The following is a 16,184-nucleotide window of genomic DNA, read 5'->3' as shown; positions in this document are numbered from 1 at the left end:
AATGATGGGGAAACTTAGGATATTTCTTAATCCTCTGCAGTCTTCTTTAGTAAAGTAAACTGAAGCAAAAAGTAATAGCTCAACATCAAAATATATAACATGCAAATTAGACATTCATACATTTGGAGCAATAAAGTGTTAAAGCAATGCTATTTATTTTAAGCTCCGAAAGTTAAAAATGTAAACCATTACAGTTCAGTACAAAACAAAACATGCAATATTAGTTTTTAATATTACACAGAATCAATCATTTACCAGGAGGTCAAATGTTACAGCAGCAGAAGCTGAGGGTTGCTGAAAAATTGATTCATAAATAAAGGCAATTTTAATATTCCTGTTTTAACAAAAGAAGCCCTCCATTGATATACAGTATGGGCCAATCGTTTGTACACCTGCTCATTCAATGTGTTTTCTTTATTTTCATGACCATTGGTCGATTCTCACTGAAGACATCAAAACTATGAAGTGAAGTGATTGTCACATGTGATACACAGCAGCACAGCACATGATGAAATTTGTCCTCTGCATTTAACCCATCACCCTGAGTGAGCAGTGGGCAGCCATGACAAGCACCCGGGGAGCAGTGTGTGGGGACGGTGCTTTGCTCAGTGGCACCTCAGTGGCACCTTTGCAGATCGGGATTCGAACCGGCAACCTTCTGATTACGGGGGCGCTTCCTTAACCGCTAGGCCCCCACTGCCCCCGCTAGGCCCCCACTGCCCCTTTTTTTTTCTTTTTCTTTTTTTTTTAAGTGAAGAAAAAATAAATAAATAAATAAAATAGGGGGCAGTGGTGGCCTAGCGGTTAAGGAAGCGCCCCCGTAATCAGAAGGTTGCCGGTTCGAATCCCGATCTGCCAAGGTGCCACTGAGTTGCCACTGAGCAAAGAATGAACACATGTGGAGTTATGTACTTAACAAAAAGTGGAGACCTGGCCTCCACAGTCACCGGACCTGAACCCAGTCCAGATGGTTTGGGGTGAGCTGGACCAACATGAGCTAATCACCTCTGGGAACTCCTTCAAGACTGTTGGAAAAGCATTTCAGGTGACGACCTCTTGAAGCTCATCGAGAGAATGCCAAGAGTGTTCAAAGCAGTAATCAGAGCAAAGAAACTAGAATATAAAACATGTTTTCACTTATTTCACCTTTTTTAGTTAAGTTCATAACTCCACATGTGTTCATTCATAGTTTTGATGCCTTCAGTGAGAATCTACCAACGTAAATGGTCATGAAAATAAAGAAAACACATTGAATGAGAAGGTGTGTCCAGACTTTTGTACTGTACTGTATTCTTTAAGGTGTGTCTGTGTTGTGGCCAAGACAGAGCAGCTGTCGTCTGTTCCAGTGACTGTGAGCTCAGACGGATCATGCAGGAACTTGACCCGGCTGCAGGGTAGTGTGGAACTTCATCCATTACCCTCTTCTTCATGACCCTTGGTAGTTCCGAGAAAGGTCACACTCCACACTGCCCCAACACCAGCACTCTGCAGAGACAAAACTCTCAGTGTCAGGGTGTCAACAGCCAAGACGGTATTTCGATTACACACATAATTTCACAACAGCTTTCACTTTTGTAATTCGGCTTCCTGAACGGCTGCATTCTCTCTTGACATTGGTACTGGACATATGACCTGGTGCTGCTAAGAGCATCTCACCTGTCTGAAACTATTACAGCCTGCGGGTTCTGGGTCACGATCAGGACCGTGCAGCTGGAGAACTCTCGGCGAATCACCTGCTGGACTAGGTGCTCTGCCTCTGGTTCCACAGACGAAGGGGCCTCCTCCACCAGAAGAACTCTGGACTTCCTCAGCAACGCCCGGGCCACACAAAGCAGCCTCCTCTGTCCCATACTGGACTCACACAAAGAGAGTCAGTGATTTGGACAGCCTTAATCTATACTTAGGTCATATCATAAATCATATTATGTGTAGTAATAAATTCCATCCAGGTCAGCTATAACTGCACGGTCAGTAATATTGTTATGGTGTGTGGTGTGTTTTCTTTTACGAACCACTGAGTCTCTATTAACCAATCAGCTCTCCGGCACACAGGAGTTTACCTCAGACTGTCTTTGCCTTTCTGTAGCAGGTGGAGCAGCTGGCCTGGGAGCTGCTGAACACACTCCTTTAGGTGGCAAAGTTCCAGTGCTTGCCACACCTGCGCATCTGACAGTCTTGCCGCAGGATCCAAGTTGGCCCTCAAAGATCCTGAGAACAGCACAGGAACCTGCAAGGCATCGGGTGTCAATCAAAGCAGCTAATTAGAGATGTGCTGTGGCTGGCCACACCCTTTGGACAAATGTTAGTAATGTGCCTGAACACACCAGCACATTCCACCACACCCCACATGCAAATTACCAGTGTAAACAAATCTCATCTTCTTCTCGGGTCATCAGAAGACGTTCACACCACAGTTACATTCTGAACAATCCAGTTAAAATCTTTAACAGCTGAAGTGCTTAACAATAATTATCTGGTTGCAGTTGTACCTGTTGACATTACATTTACATTTACAGCATTTATCAGATGCCCTTATCCAGTAGTTACAGGGACAGTCCCCCCCCTGGAGACACTCAGGGTTAAGTGTCTTGCTCAGGGACGCAGTGGTAGTAAGTGGGATTTGAACCTTGGTCTCCTGGTTCATAAGCAAGTGTTTTACCCACTAGACTACTACCACCCTTGAGGCTTGGAGGTATTGGGCAGAAGTGTTGGAAGCAAGAAAAAGGATCAAGTGTAAGGATCTAAGTGGCTTTGACAACAGTGGTCTAAGGAAGGACAATTATTGATGTATTTGGGGACCAAAGGCTAACCTACACGTTCTGGTCACAATGCCCATGCTGACCCATGACCATGACCATGTCATGCATCACGGAACCGTGTGTGATGAGGTTTGGTGAACCATGTGCACTGTTGAAATGGAAAAGACAGCAGCAGTATGCACTGTGCACTATGGCACTGTGGAGGTGATGCTCCGGACAAGGTTCTTTAAAAATCTTGGGCCCTGCATTCATGTAGACGTTAATATGACATGTCCTTTATAAGGATTCCTGCAGACCATGCACACTCCTTCAATGACATTACTGCATGGTAGTATAATGCACAATGCTCAAGGTTAAACCTGGGTTAAATCTGTTTGGTTTTGGGGGTCTGGGGGCTGGCAACATTTCCTTATCAGGTGGTTTAGATGCTGATCTTTGTGCATTCTTCATGACTGGACTGATGCTACACAAAATGTACTTCATACAGAGACATTTTCAATGGATACATGTTGCTTCATGCTTCTCAGCTTTATACTTGTCAAATCACTCATCCTCCTCACCTGCGGAACAATGTTCATTTGGCACCGTAGCTCATGCAGTCCCAGCGTGGAGACATCCACCCTGTCTAGAAGCAGCAGCCCACTAGTGCCCTCTAGTGTCCGGAACAGGAAGCCCACCAATGCCTCAGCCTGCGCCCACTCGCTGACAAGCACAATCACCTAAGAAACAGTTATAAAATGCAGTAGGTATATAAAATGCACAAACAATATGATTCATTTCACTACAAAATAATAACAATTACCAATAAACATTTGCAGTTGAAACGTAAATCAACTATATATTCAAAATGTTTTAGTATCTTGCCAAATATCTTTATTTAAAAAAACTGCAATACATTACTTCCACTTATGGAAATACCTTTTACCTTTTTCCCTAAATAAATATAATTATAAAATAAATCATAATAACACTGATGGAATGAATGAGAAAATAAACAAATTAAATGAGTGCTAGTAGCTTTTATAACTTTTACAGATTTTAGGTTTCAGGGAGAATTGTTTTGGCTGGATACCTGAGAATGTTAAATTAATAGTTATTTCTCATGCAATTTAATCAGAATATAAAAACATGTTGTTTCTATTTTCTACCTTCTCTCTGCTCTGTGTAGAGAAGGAGAGTCCTCTGAATGCGACCAACGTGGCTTTGCTGTCATCGGCTCGGTAGTCCCTGAACTCGATCTGGCCATGCTCAGGCCAACCATTGGGGGCGCTGTTAGGCTGAACCCAGGAGGCCTGGGGTAATAGAAAAGAAATCTAGCTGTTAATCTACATGGTGAGTTTAATCACTCGTTCACCCAACAAAATATGTAAACTTTATATACACATTCAAATTCAAAATACCTCTTTCTTCATGACTGTGTACTCAGCAATTCTCTTCAGTGTCCGTGCACAGTCCTGGAGCCCACAGGATGCCTCCATATATTTATGTAGGTTGTCTCTAACCTGGTACCACCAGAAGCAGTACTGCATAATTATCCACACTTAAAACAAAAAAATTATGGTCGCATTTAAAAAAATAAGCTTCAACTCACATTAAGAGCGTGCATGAGTGCAAAACCCACAATTCCAGGGTCTGCAGTGTCCAAGTTCACCAGCAGGATAAAAGTGACCATGAAAACCAGAATTGCAGCGAGCCCATCTATCCGGAGAGCCACCCATCTGCACAGTCATCACCATGTATTTTTCACCCCAGGTCAACAACACTGAAACTACTGCATGCTATATTTAATATTTAATATTTAAATGTTTATATGAAGATTACATGAATAAAACGTTATCTTCATACATGTCTGGAGCTTTAAATCTCCAGATGGTGCTCTCTGACCTGTCCATGATGATGTGGTTGTACTGGGTCAGCAGCTGTCCATGCAGAGCCCTGTGGCAGCGACTTGGTGAGCACTGCTGGAGACTGAAGGCTGCAGTAGCGACATCGGCACACAGCGACTCACGGAGCAGCAATGTGACAGAGCAACGTGCGCTGGCCTCCAAATCTTTAATCTGCCTTGAGACAGGTGCACTCTGGGACTATGTGATGAGACACAGAGAGACAGAAACAACAGGAGTCTAGGTTTACAGAAAAAAACATAAAGTACAAGTGAAGATCCCTCTCCAGAACATTTCATGGAATTGTTTCATGTATCATGTATAATGCTCCCTCTGTTTGCACATGGGAAGACCAGTCAGTTGTCACTCACATACAATCACATCACGCCATGTATTACCACTCAACATCAGAATTCTACATCCAACATTTCATCCACGTGATTACTACCTCACTGTGAATTAAACACAAGTTAAATATGTGGCGCTGAATTTGAGGGTGAAATACTTTGGATGAGGATCCATTTGAGTACAGTGTGCAAGGCACAAGGCACTGGTGTCATTTTTTGTTAATTTCAAGCAGTGTACATTTTATCACAGATTTCATATTTTGTTATTAACAGATATTAACTTCAAGGCCCACACTATGCCTGGGCCAATCAGATAGATGGCACAGACGGGCTTCATCAGTGTGACTTTACCCATTGTTTCTATGACAATCTGGCACCACAAAGCCACCAGAGGGCGCCACCACGACATATACATTCTTGGTCCAATGTTCCCTGCATCTTGTTGTCCCTAATGTCCTTTAATGATACATGCTGCCTACACAGACTTTTTGTAGACACCTATATCCAGGTGTCCCCTGTTTACTTCTCACCCAGTGCAGAGTGACACTGCAGTTTCTCAGATGTTTATGGTGTGACCGTTTTGTGACAATGTGAAAAGCTGTTTCATAGACCAGCACTGAAAGTGAGATTTAGAACAAAACTAAATTTGGAAAACGGGTGAAACAAACCAAAAAAAACTAAGAACCTGGAGCATAACAAGAAGAGCAACTACAGGAGAAGCAACCAGTATGAATATAGGGCTGATGAAGGAGATGAGCAGACATGCAGCAGATGTCTCAAGCAGGGAATTCAGCCATAAGCATAGGCACTTAGAGACCTGTTCATCCACCACAGACATGTCCTGAAAGAAAAGAAACATAAATATGCACCAATTAACATAATGTATGCATTTAATGCTGTTATGGTATTTTTACAATGCTGTGTACTATTTATGACAGTTTTCATGAAGTTGACAATAAAGTTTTCAGCTAAGAAACAGTAGACAAGTGAATGAGGGGTCAGTTCCCTCTCACCTGAGTGAAGCTGTGAAGAACCTGCTCAGGTGGAGACGTCTGGAAGAACGTGAGGGGAAGGTGGAGCACATTGGACAGCAGCTCAGAGTGGAGCCTCTCCGATGCCCTGAGTGACCCTTTGGTCACACATTTCGCAGCAGTGCATACAAGCAAAGCTAACACGAACACACGTACACATTAAACAGAATGGTGGCAAAATTAGCATATTCAGCAGGAAAAAGACATGATTGCGAAAATTATTCTACCCTGGATGAGGCCAAGCAGGGCATAAAAAGACAGACGGGAGTTCCTGAGTTCCTTCCAGTCCTCCAGACTCTGCACTTCCTTGGCATCACTGGTCCACAGGCCCAGAAGTGCATCCTGGCCAAGGGCCACCAGAACAAGGCCCAGCTGGGCGGCCAGGCACAGTAGAGCCCAGCAGCAGCCGAATGTCTGGAGATACAGTCTGACATCCATCCAGCTTCCCTGCTCAAAACATCAAACTTCACACTTCACATGCTTTGGTTTTACAGTCTATGGAAAACTGTCCTAGTAATTAATGCATATTAATGCACTTCTACTTCTAATAACAAGCTGTATGTTAGTAACAACTAATAAACATTTAGATGTAACTGAATAATTGCCAAAAGAAAAAACAGAAATATCAGTCAGAAAAATCACATGTTTCTACACCTTAATTTTTTTTATATAGAAATAATAAAAATAATATAAAAATCATGATTAAATTTAGCACTTTTAATTTTGAATTAGAATTGTATATTAACATAAATCTAAAATATAAGGTATAATAGCTAAATGTGATTTATTTGAGACTTGTCCATCATTCACACTCACAGTAGGGGTTGGGGGCTCCATCTTCACTTCCATTTCACTGAAATGCACATCACTGTTCCTAACCAGGAATAGTTGAAATAAAACATGTGTTATGGCTACTGTTGTTTTTATTGCTGCATATACAGTTATGTTTACATCTAACACAGGGATATTACGACTCTCAGTGAAGTATGAGGTCAAAATCAAAGGTCAAATTCAGGGATAATGCCCTCAGTGTTATTAAGTTTTTTTTCTAGGATTAAAACCACTATCATTTGGGATTGCCTGTTCCCAGGGCAACTCCTGTCGTGCACAGGGCACCACCACGCCCTCTGTCCCATCAAATATTGAGGCTTATGCTGGATAGGATGTCTGTGTCTTCTCACAAGGTTACATGTCAGCGATAGCAGCCAGATAAACCATGTCCCAGTGATCATGTAAAATAATCTGCTGACCACAGCAGATTTAGTTCAGTTTAATTTGACTTTATATCAAGCAGCTTCACACTCACCTGCTAAAATTCTCTATGTGGCTGCAGGTAAACATCTCTTCAGTGTTGTCTAAATATATATACACACGACAGAAAAAATTGCATTAATCAATGATGCGGTGCATAATGCTTTTGAAGTTGAAGATTAGCGCTCAGATAAATGCAGTAGACATAACAGACAGGATGAATTCAGATTAGGGCATCTGGCACTGTTCTGTAATGGCTATGGCCTAACTTGATCATGACCTAACTTTATTGTGGTACTTTTGGCTGAACTTAAAATCATCCTACTCTTACACAAACAAATGGCTAGAACATGTCTCTTCAAGTTTCATTTTCATTAATTCTACTCACACTACCTTGTGTGAAGGTCTCATGACAGCAGTCTGGAGTGGGACATTCAGTCAGGAGGTACAGTTCCAGACGACAGAGGGAGTTCTTGGCCTATGTGATGGAGAAGCACAAACAGAGTAAGCATTATGCATTGTTACACCAATGGGAAAACCCCCAACAATCAAATTTACTAGCAACCAGTGGTTCAATTTCAGAACAAGTGACACAAGCACAATTATAATGCAATTACATTCATATATGCATCAAGTCTGCAAGAACTTGTGTATGAATGTATCTACTTATGTATCTACGTTTGTGCCTGCATGCACACAAATGCGTTTTCGTGATATCATTGAAAATTTTAACCTGAATACACATATGCAAATTCTAATGGCTTGAGTTCTAAACTGTTATTTTGTTAAAGTGTCATACCAACTACAAATAACCCATAAGTGTCAGATGTCCTGCCAATCAGAAACAGTTCATTAGCTGTGGGTTAAAAATGGTACAATTTTCTTGGAATACCACCTGAGTCAGCAGAGGAGAAAGGTTGGGGATGTCCAGCAGCAGGGGGCGGAGCAGTCGATGTAGATAGATGGTTGTGAAGACCTGAGCAGATGTGAGCACATGGCCATCATCCATCAGGACAAAAGCGCCAAAGCTGGAGAGGCAAACCTGCATCCGAAAAAAATTTCACCCTTTACCAGTCACCATCTCAGCCATAACCTCAACCAGTTATGATTTTGTGTAAATTGTAAAATGTAGACTGGTTGTATAAAACAATTTCATTGTAGCCCATTCATTGATTAACTTTCCAACACAGCTCTGGTCTAGGCTGGATTGCATTAGCTGACTGCAGAGACATGAGGGGCGCTGCTGAGCTATGAACCTTTATCGGGATTAAACTAAAATCCACAGCTTTTTAGTACTCTAGAGGTTTCGTTTTAAACATTTCCATTCAACTCATTTGCCACTGGGGTCATAAAGAGGGCACTTGAATTCCAAATCCTGAAATACAATCTACAATCGACTATTTATTAAAAAGCCAGATTTATTTATTTGTGTGGATGTACTTACCAAGAAGGGCACACAGATGTCATTAAGCATAGAAAAGGCTGTCAGGTATCCCAGGATTCTTAGTGTCTCCAGCTCCCTCTCCCGGGACACAGTGACCCTGTGCTGGAACCAGCCCTCCCAGACCAGCTGTTTCAGCATCTGAACACACGCACGCACACACACACACACTACCTCTGTTATATTGGGTAATTTTATTTATTATTGCAGTGTTCCATTTTGCACAGCAGTATTTACACTGTATTCATTATTATTCATTTCACTAGTTCAGCACTGTCTGTCTCATTGTTGTCCACATGTTTTTAGTTAAATGCTACTCTGTGTCCCCTGTTTGCACTTTATGTCAGTGTGTAACTTTTTCTAATCGTTCAAATGTTACATGTAGCACCAGGTTCCGGAGAAACGTTGTTTCGTTTCGCTATGTACCGTCTAACATGAATGTAAGGATTAAAAAATAAAGGATCTCCTTAAGCAAAATCCTAAAAATGACTATTAGAAATAAAACAACACAAAAAGATATATGGTGGAAAGAAGTTTGGAGCAGGTTTATAAGGTTAACCTTCATTTCCGTCACCATCTCGCTCAGAAGAGCTCCTCTCTTCTTCCTAAACGTTGTCTTGCTCTTCTGGGGGGAGAAAAAAAATCTTAAGCATTGCTACACTTTACAAAAAACCATCCAGGAGACCACTACATTGAGTGCATTGGTCCTTGTCTTATGGTGTCACCTGTCACCATACACAGACCTGTAACTCACTGACCCGGCGCTCCGCGGCAGCACCGGCCGGAATTAGGAACAGCAGCATGGCCACCCCCACCAGCGCCGCCGGGCCCAGCTCTCTCCAGAGGAGCCACACGCACAGCGCCACGCGCAGGGGAGAGGAGAGGAGCTGCGGCAGCATCACCACCAGACCTGCCACCCTCTTTACGTCCGCTGACAGGCACGCCGCACCAGGGCAGAGGTTGTGCCGGGAGCTGCTGGACAGAGACAAAGCCTCGGATGGACGGTGGATGAAGGGAACATGTGGAAAGGTAGAGATGATAAAATGGCATGTGACAAAAAAAGAGCAGTTTACACATTTTACATCTAATTAATGGAGTAAACAACGCCTCCATTCCACCACACCCACAACCAGCACTGCCTGGCCCCTCCTCCCCGGGGACACATCCCGACTAATCACACAGGAAGTCCCATCTGCTCTCCAGTCCTCATCGCTCATTATTCACTTATTCACATTATTCACTAAGACACACACCTCACACCCTAATTTGATAATATGTATATTACAGCACCCACATCTATGGAGCCATGTTCACATTTAACTTGCAATAAGAAATAGATTTATATGTTTGCTTAAGTAAAGGCTTATAAAAACACAGGTAGGGATGCATTTTCAGGAGGAGTTATGTTTATGTAAAGAGCCAGATAATTCATCCTACCAATGTATATAAAATGCATATATAAACCCCCACAGAATACATTATGTAATCATGTTTCCATATCTTTTATTATTTTAAATTATAAATGAGTGGCATTAATTGTTTTAATGTTTGTTAGATTTTTTATTTTCTAAAAAAAGTCCAGTTTTGGAAATATTTAAAAAGCTTTTAAATATTTTATTCCACCAAGTCAAATTCCTTGTTTTTTCTTTCTTAAACATAAAGTTCAATTCAGTTTTTTTTCAATTCAGTGCTCCATTTACTTACTTTCCTGTGTAATGTACTGGTGAGGGCAGTCTGGACTTTAGCTGCAGTCATCCTGCTGTGCTTCTCAAACTGCTGCTCCACAAGGGACCGGCTAACCACAGTCCCCAGCAGCACCAGGGCGTATGTGCGCTCAGCCCAGTCAAATTCAGGCTGATTCTCGCTGAAGAGGATCACGCACCTGCAGTAAAGACATAGTGATGCACTCACAGCTCAATTTCCCAGGGTTCATGGGTGATGGGTGCCATGACCTTACCTGAGAACCAGGGGTATCAGGAGGCCCGAGAGGTCAGTCAGGAGCCTCAGCAGGGTCACCTGCAGCAGGGCACGCAGGAAGGTCAGCCAGAGGGCATGCAGCAGGGACAAACCTGATCTGAAGGGTGCAGAAAATAAATGCACCACCGCGCTGGTGCCATAGCTGGATTTTTGCTGGGGAGGTGAACGCGGCAAAAGAAAGAAAAAAATGAGCCACAGAGAGCATCAGCAGACAAAGCACTGAAATGCATGTTCCTGTGTACGTTACCATTTCATTCCACCTAGCATCCAACTGGTTCTTCCAGTGTTCCTCAAAGGTACAGCACACATTTTGGACAGAGTCTTGCTGACTTACTGGAGACAGATCTTCCAGCTGAAGGGGCCTTCTCTGGCCTACCATCACCACTCTAAAGGAAATACAAACAAGGCATCTAATGGGCAACCGGCAAATTAGATTTGTGATACAAATGAGATCTGTAATAAAACACTACTTGGACTACAATTAACATTGCATACACTGCCACAGACAGTGGTGACTATAGCAATAGAAAGGGTCAAAGTAAGGTCACACGAGGTCAGATAAAATGTGAATAGAAGCATACCTCTTAAACCACCAGTATGTGATCCGGCTCAAGAAGAAGGCTTCCATCTCCGGGGAAGACAGAACATGTGACACAACTCTTTGCATCAAGATGTAAATAACTGTTTTAAACTTGTACATAAATTTGAACGCTCGTCTAATTATTTTATTCGATTTAAATTATTCCATCCATTTCTCACGAGAACCATCAAATCTAATCAGTGTCCATCATTAATAATTCCTGTAAAATATAACTCAATTGCACATGCTCTTATGTTGGTATCTTTAATTCAACTTTTACTCGCCGTTGAATGAACATGAATAACGGTTATTAACGTAGCTCCAGAACTTCTGCTCCAGAGATGCACTCACCTGACGCCCTGAGCAGCACATGTCCGCTGAAATAATCCAGGGCCAGCCGGACCGAGGAGAGAACAGACAATAGCGGCTCCTGCTCTGCTCTCCGCCCCCGGGTCGCTTCGTAAGACGCCGTCCAATGGGAGAAGCGCTCGGCAGGAGGGGGCGGGGTCGTTGGCGGGGTCCGTGTTTATTGGCTGTCAAATTAATAACCGCCCATGCGCCGTCCGTCGCCCATCGTCTAAACACACGTACATGCAGACAGATTTTAACAAGCTGCTGAAAATAAAAGCATTTTTATGGTCCATAAAAACAATCACACGTCACTTAATAAAACTATGCCTTCCTATACATGGGCTAAATGACAGGAAAACTTATTTGACTGGCATCGACAATGATCACGTCTCATATAGTCTTTAAATAAAATAATAAAATGAATAATAAAATAATACAACAATTTGCAACCTATGGATATGTTTAAAATCCCATAAATGGTACAATACTGCACGTTTCAGAGTGTATTGAGCATTTCTTATTTTTATTATGGGTGAAACTCTACTGAGAGAGGAAGAAGAGAAGGAGAGCTGGATGACTGGAGACCTTCATCTCTATAAGTTAAGAAGGGATAATATTGTTGGGGGAAACTAGATTGCTGGTGCTGAAACTCAATGCCTTTCAGGTACTGTACAGGCTGCACAAATAAAGTTTAAATGGGCGTTTCAGATGAATATTTCATGGTGCCTAAATGAATAATTGACAATAATTGGGTCTTAGCCCCAGCTGACCATCCCACATGTTGTTTCTTAAAAACTCAGGGAATTCCTCAAGGAGGTGGTGGTGTGAGCGCAGCCCCACACAAGGGCAGAAGATTTAAAAGTGATTAAGTGACAGCGGCCCTCAGCCCTCGCATTTGCTCTTTTGTGGAATATGATGGGGGAAGAAACAGGGTAATAATACTGGGATAAGCCTCTTTGAGAATCCTACAGGGAAAATAAAACACTTGGGGTTTGGATTAAAATAGACAAGCCCATCTGAAAAAGTATCAGCCTACGCAGCCATTTAATATAAACGATTATTAAACACAGTTTATTAACAAATGTCATTAAAGACTGCGATTGTATAGTGGTTACATGCCTTAATTTTCCAGTGTCTACAGAAACAAATGGAGGGTGAGGTCTGAAGTCAACATGCCCAGGTGAACAACAGTCTGTTGCCAGGCAATGTGACGCAACAGGCGTCCCTTGTTACTACACGTGTGAAAGAACAGCTCGTTGGGCATTGTGTAACTCTTCACACTTGGCTTAAGACCGGAGCGAATCCGAGACTGAATCATTCCTTTGGACCCGGCCGCTCAGTCGACAGAGTCCAGCTAATGTCTCGTAACAGTGTTGGTGTAGATGTAGGTGGTGATGATGCAGCCAAGCCAGGTAGATCTGTGTCTCACCCACAGAAGGTTCCTTATAAAAAGTGTTTGTTGGGTCTCTGTTAATGGATTTTTTAATTTTTTTAAATATAGAGGACAAGTCCATGGGCTCTGGATTCTGCGGGGCGATCCTCACCTTTGTGTCAATTCTCCTCATCATTGCTACATTCCCCCTCAGCATATGGATCTGCCTGAAGGTACAAATGGATCTAAGATTACAACAAATGTAACTGATTGTTTTTTAATCTTTTCTAGTCTTTACTACACTTTGCGCACATGAAAAGGTGCTGGGAGGGTTTCAACGCATCAAATTTGAGTGAATATACTTATTCATGTGGATGGTGAAATTATACTTATATTTGTATTTATCGTTTGAACAGATTGTGCAGGAGTATGAGAGAGCAGTAATCTTCCGCTTAGGACGAATCTTGGGCGGTGCAAAGGGACCTGGTGACTGCTCTTATTTTATTTCTATACATAACTGTTCTATACTGTTATATGCATTAAATTCATATAACAGTGATTACAATGCTTTTACAACAGTAGGGTGATATGTATTTTCTTCAATTAAGGGATTAAATGGCTGTTAAATAAGAGTGATATAAAATTATTCATTTTTACAGGTATTTTTTGGATCATCCCATGTGTGGACACTTTCCGAAAAGTTGATATGAGAACGATCTCTTTTAGCATACCTCCCCAGGAGGTGAGTATTTATTACGGACAAAATAACAAAACGTCTATTCACCTGTCAATGTTATTGTCTAATCTTTAATTCCGTTTTTAATACAGTTCCTGAGTTGTATTCATAATTGAACATTAAAAAAATCTGGAACATTGAAATTGAGACATTGTTGAAATATTAGCTCTGTTGAGAGAGGGCAAAAAGGATGAAAAAAGATAATTCATTATTGATTTTTCATGAGATTTGCAAACATTTTTTTGACATTTACAAGGTTCTGTGGCTCTTTTTCACTGACTGAACATATTTAATCTTGATCTGGTGGCAGAGTAGCGTTTGGGAACTGGACTCAGAGGGCTGTCTTTCCTCTGTCATTTCACTGAAATGTGTATCTTAAATTCAATCTACTGCTTTACATATTAGCTAGGGTGAATACATATTACATTAAAACATGGACAAGTGTTCCTGCTGTAGACTCAGAACCTAATTTTCTCAGACCGAAAGTTTGCCCTCTGGTGGAAACTACATGTCAGTGTACCATATATGTCCATATATGGTACAAGCTTTTTAGCTTGTTTCAGGAAAATGCTACCTGTGCTTTAAAAGGACCTTCCTTCAGGTGCTGACCAAAGACTCGGTGACCATCATGGTGGATGGAGTGGTGTACTATCGTGTCTTTAACCCCACGGTGTCCATAACCAAAGTGGAGGATGCCAACCGGGCCACGCAGATGATAGCACAGACGACTTTAAGGAACATGCTGGGTACGAGGAACTTGACGGAGATTTTAACTGACCGTGAAAAGATGGCTGACCAAATGGAGGTGAGGGAAAATGGCACCTTGAAGTAATTTGTTTAGTCAGTATGCTTGAGTTTTTAGAATTGTGAGATCAACAAAGGTCACCGTCACAGGATATCCTCTATGAAGCCTCTCAGCACTGGGGAATAAAGGTGGAGCGAGTGGAGCTGAAGGATGTCAAGCTTCCCCAGAGTTTACAGAGGGCCATGGCTGCTGAGGCCGAGGCCACCAGAGAGGCACGAGCCAAGGTGACAAAAAAATTATTTAAATTTCCTAGTTACAGGATATGTTAACAGTGAATGTCATATCACTCAACAAAGATTTCCAGGATAAATACATATTTCTATAGACTATAACAACTACTGAATGTGCAGGTCTAATAATAAATTCTATTAAATAATATTTCTATGGAAAAGGCCAACAATTTGGCAATTTGGTTGTCACTATGGTCACAGTGAACAAGTGTGTGAATGTGGTAGACAAACAACACTAGTGACAAAAAGGCTTTCCTGAAGTTACTGCCAAGTCTGATCCAATCAGCTTTGCAGCTTTCCATGGCGTTTCTCAAAGGTGGAAGCTTTTCTGATTGGTGGACACTGGAAGGAAGCCCCCTCACGCCTGCACATACCATGCGCCATTATTGGTCAAGAGGTTCCAGAGGGATCATTCAGGCTAATCATGTCTACAGCAAACACAACATGCTTGTGCTGGCCAGTGTACTGCATCCTCTGGCTTCTCGTCCTGAGCCAGTTCATTTTTACATGTCTGTGACTGTGGGCCTCAGCCTTATGGCATCCCCTGTTTTTTTTATAATAAAATTAATTGTGAAATTAGTGATTTGCATTTAGGTGAGTATAAGTGCATGGTCATGCCTGAACTCTAAGGGCTCTCTAACAGGTGATCACAGCAGAGGGGGAGATGAATGCATCCCGTGCCTTGAAGGAGGCAGCACTTGTGATGTCCGAGTCTCCAGCCGCCCTACAACTGCGGTACCTGCAGACGCTGTCGGAGATCGCAAGTGAGAAGAACTCCACCGTGGTCTTCCCCATTCCAGTGGACCTCATGGCCACATTCTTGAAGAAATAACCAGGATTAACTTTGCAGCACTGTCATTAAGTGCATATAATGAATGTATATTTATTATATTTTACTGACATAAATTCATACATACAATACAATCTTCATGCAGATTGCATGCTGTGAAATCTAAAATTGTGTCAAATTTATAAATATTATTGAGCCACCTTCTGCGTTTCTGTCTGTTCCAAGATCCTTTGTATCTTTATTTAACGTTCAGTGGTTTGGCCAAGTAGGTGCTGTGACACAAACCACAAAAGTAGCTGCCAACAGGAGCAGTAGAGGCTAGTCTAGGACAGATTTACATCCCCTGCTGATCCAGAGAGGGAAAAATGTAATATTTCATAGTATGAAAAAGCTCAAATACTACCATTTCTCAGAGTCAATCCGATATCTATCAGGCATGCAGCTTTTAGTTATTATGCTCTAATTATTTTTTAAAACCCAAACTCTTTAGACTCTTAAAATAAGACCATATTTAAAATGGGTTTATACATATACATATACATACACACACACACACACACACACACACACACACACATATATATATTTATATATATGTGTGTGTGTGTGTGTGTGTGTGTGTGTGTGTGTG

The 16,184-nt window shown here is 41.9% G+C and overlaps 2 protein-coding genes across 2 annotated transcripts; one reads left to right on the top strand and one right to left on the bottom strand.

Annotated features, from left to right (window-relative positions):
- Nucleotides 1-1,196: 1,196 nt before the first annotated feature.
- On the bottom strand, nt 1,197-11,931 carry abcc13 (ATP-binding cassette, sub-family C (CFTR/MRP), member 13). The gene is made up of 22 exons (XM_028966350.1): nt 11,271-11,931; nt 10,937-11,075; nt 10,670-10,842; nt 10,417-10,594; nt 9,456-9,704; nt 9,272-9,337; nt 8,716-8,853; nt 8,167-8,313; nt 7,665-7,749; nt 7,327-7,375; nt 6,837-6,894; nt 6,248-6,467; nt 6,003-6,157; nt 5,645-5,830; nt 4,644-4,843; nt 4,351-4,477; nt 4,160-4,261; nt 3,908-4,051; nt 3,320-3,478; nt 2,061-2,227; nt 1,657-1,851; nt 1,197-1,485 (listed from the first exon to the last, which is right to left on the bottom strand). The coding sequence occupies exons 1-22, from the start codon at nt 11,387-11,389 to the stop codon at nt 1,455-1,457; spliced, it is 3,087 nt and encodes a 1,028-aa protein (XP_028822183.1). The 5' UTR covers nt 11,390-11,931; the 3' UTR covers nt 1,197-1,454.
- A 943-nt stretch (nt 11,932-12,874) lies between these two features.
- Nucleotides 12,875-15,753, top strand: LOC114778231 (erythrocyte band 7 integral membrane protein). Its single transcript, XM_028967099.1, has 7 exons — nt 12,875-13,032; nt 13,122-13,225; nt 13,409-13,478; nt 13,652-13,734; nt 14,330-14,533; nt 14,623-14,757; nt 15,407-15,753. Exons 1-7 carry the CDS (start codon nt 12,978-12,980, stop codon nt 15,593-15,595), a joined length of 840 nt encoding a protein of 279 aa, XP_028822932.1. The 5' UTR covers nt 12,875-12,977; the 3' UTR covers nt 15,596-15,753.
- Nucleotides 15,754-16,184: the final 431 nt, after the last annotated feature.

Source organism: Denticeps clupeoides, chromosome 2 (genome assembly GCF_900700375.1).
Source record: "Denticeps clupeoides chromosome 2, fDenClu1.1, whole genome shotgun sequence".
Lineage (NCBI taxonomy): Eukaryota > Metazoa > Chordata > Actinopteri > Clupeiformes > Denticipitidae > Denticeps > Denticeps clupeoides.
Note: the sequence above shows the minus strand (reverse complement) of the source record. Positions and strands in the feature narration are given on the sequence as shown.

What these genes read in the sequence shown, in the direction of transcription:
- abcc13 (XM_028966350.1), bottom strand. Translation starts at nt 11,389, where the DNA reads ATGTACAAGTTTAAAACAGTTATTTACATCTTGATGCAAAGAGTTGTG. An exon ending in TCATGAGACCTTCACACAAG is followed by an intron (nt 7,376 to 7,664) that starts GTAGTGTGAGTA and finishes ATATATATTTAG; the next exon opens with ACAACACTGAAGAGATGTTT. An exon ending in TTTTTTGGTTTGTTTCACCC is followed by an intron (nt 4,844 to 5,644) that starts GTTTTCCAAATT and finishes CTCATCACATAG; the next exon opens with TCCCAGAGTGCACCTGTCTC.
- LOC114778231 (XM_028967099.1), top strand. Translation starts at nt 12,978, where the DNA reads ATGTCTCGTAACAGTGTTGGTGTAGATGTAGGTGGTGATGATGCAGCC. An exon ending in GGGCGGTGCAAAGGGACCTG is followed by an intron (nt 13,479 to 13,651) that starts GTGACTGCTCTT and finishes TCATTTTTACAG; the next exon opens with GTATTTTTTGGATCATCCCA. An exon ending in CCAGAGAGGCACGAGCCAAG is followed by an intron (nt 14,758 to 15,406) that starts GTGACAAAAAAA and finishes GCTCTCTAACAG; the next exon opens with GTGATCACAGCAGAGGGGGA.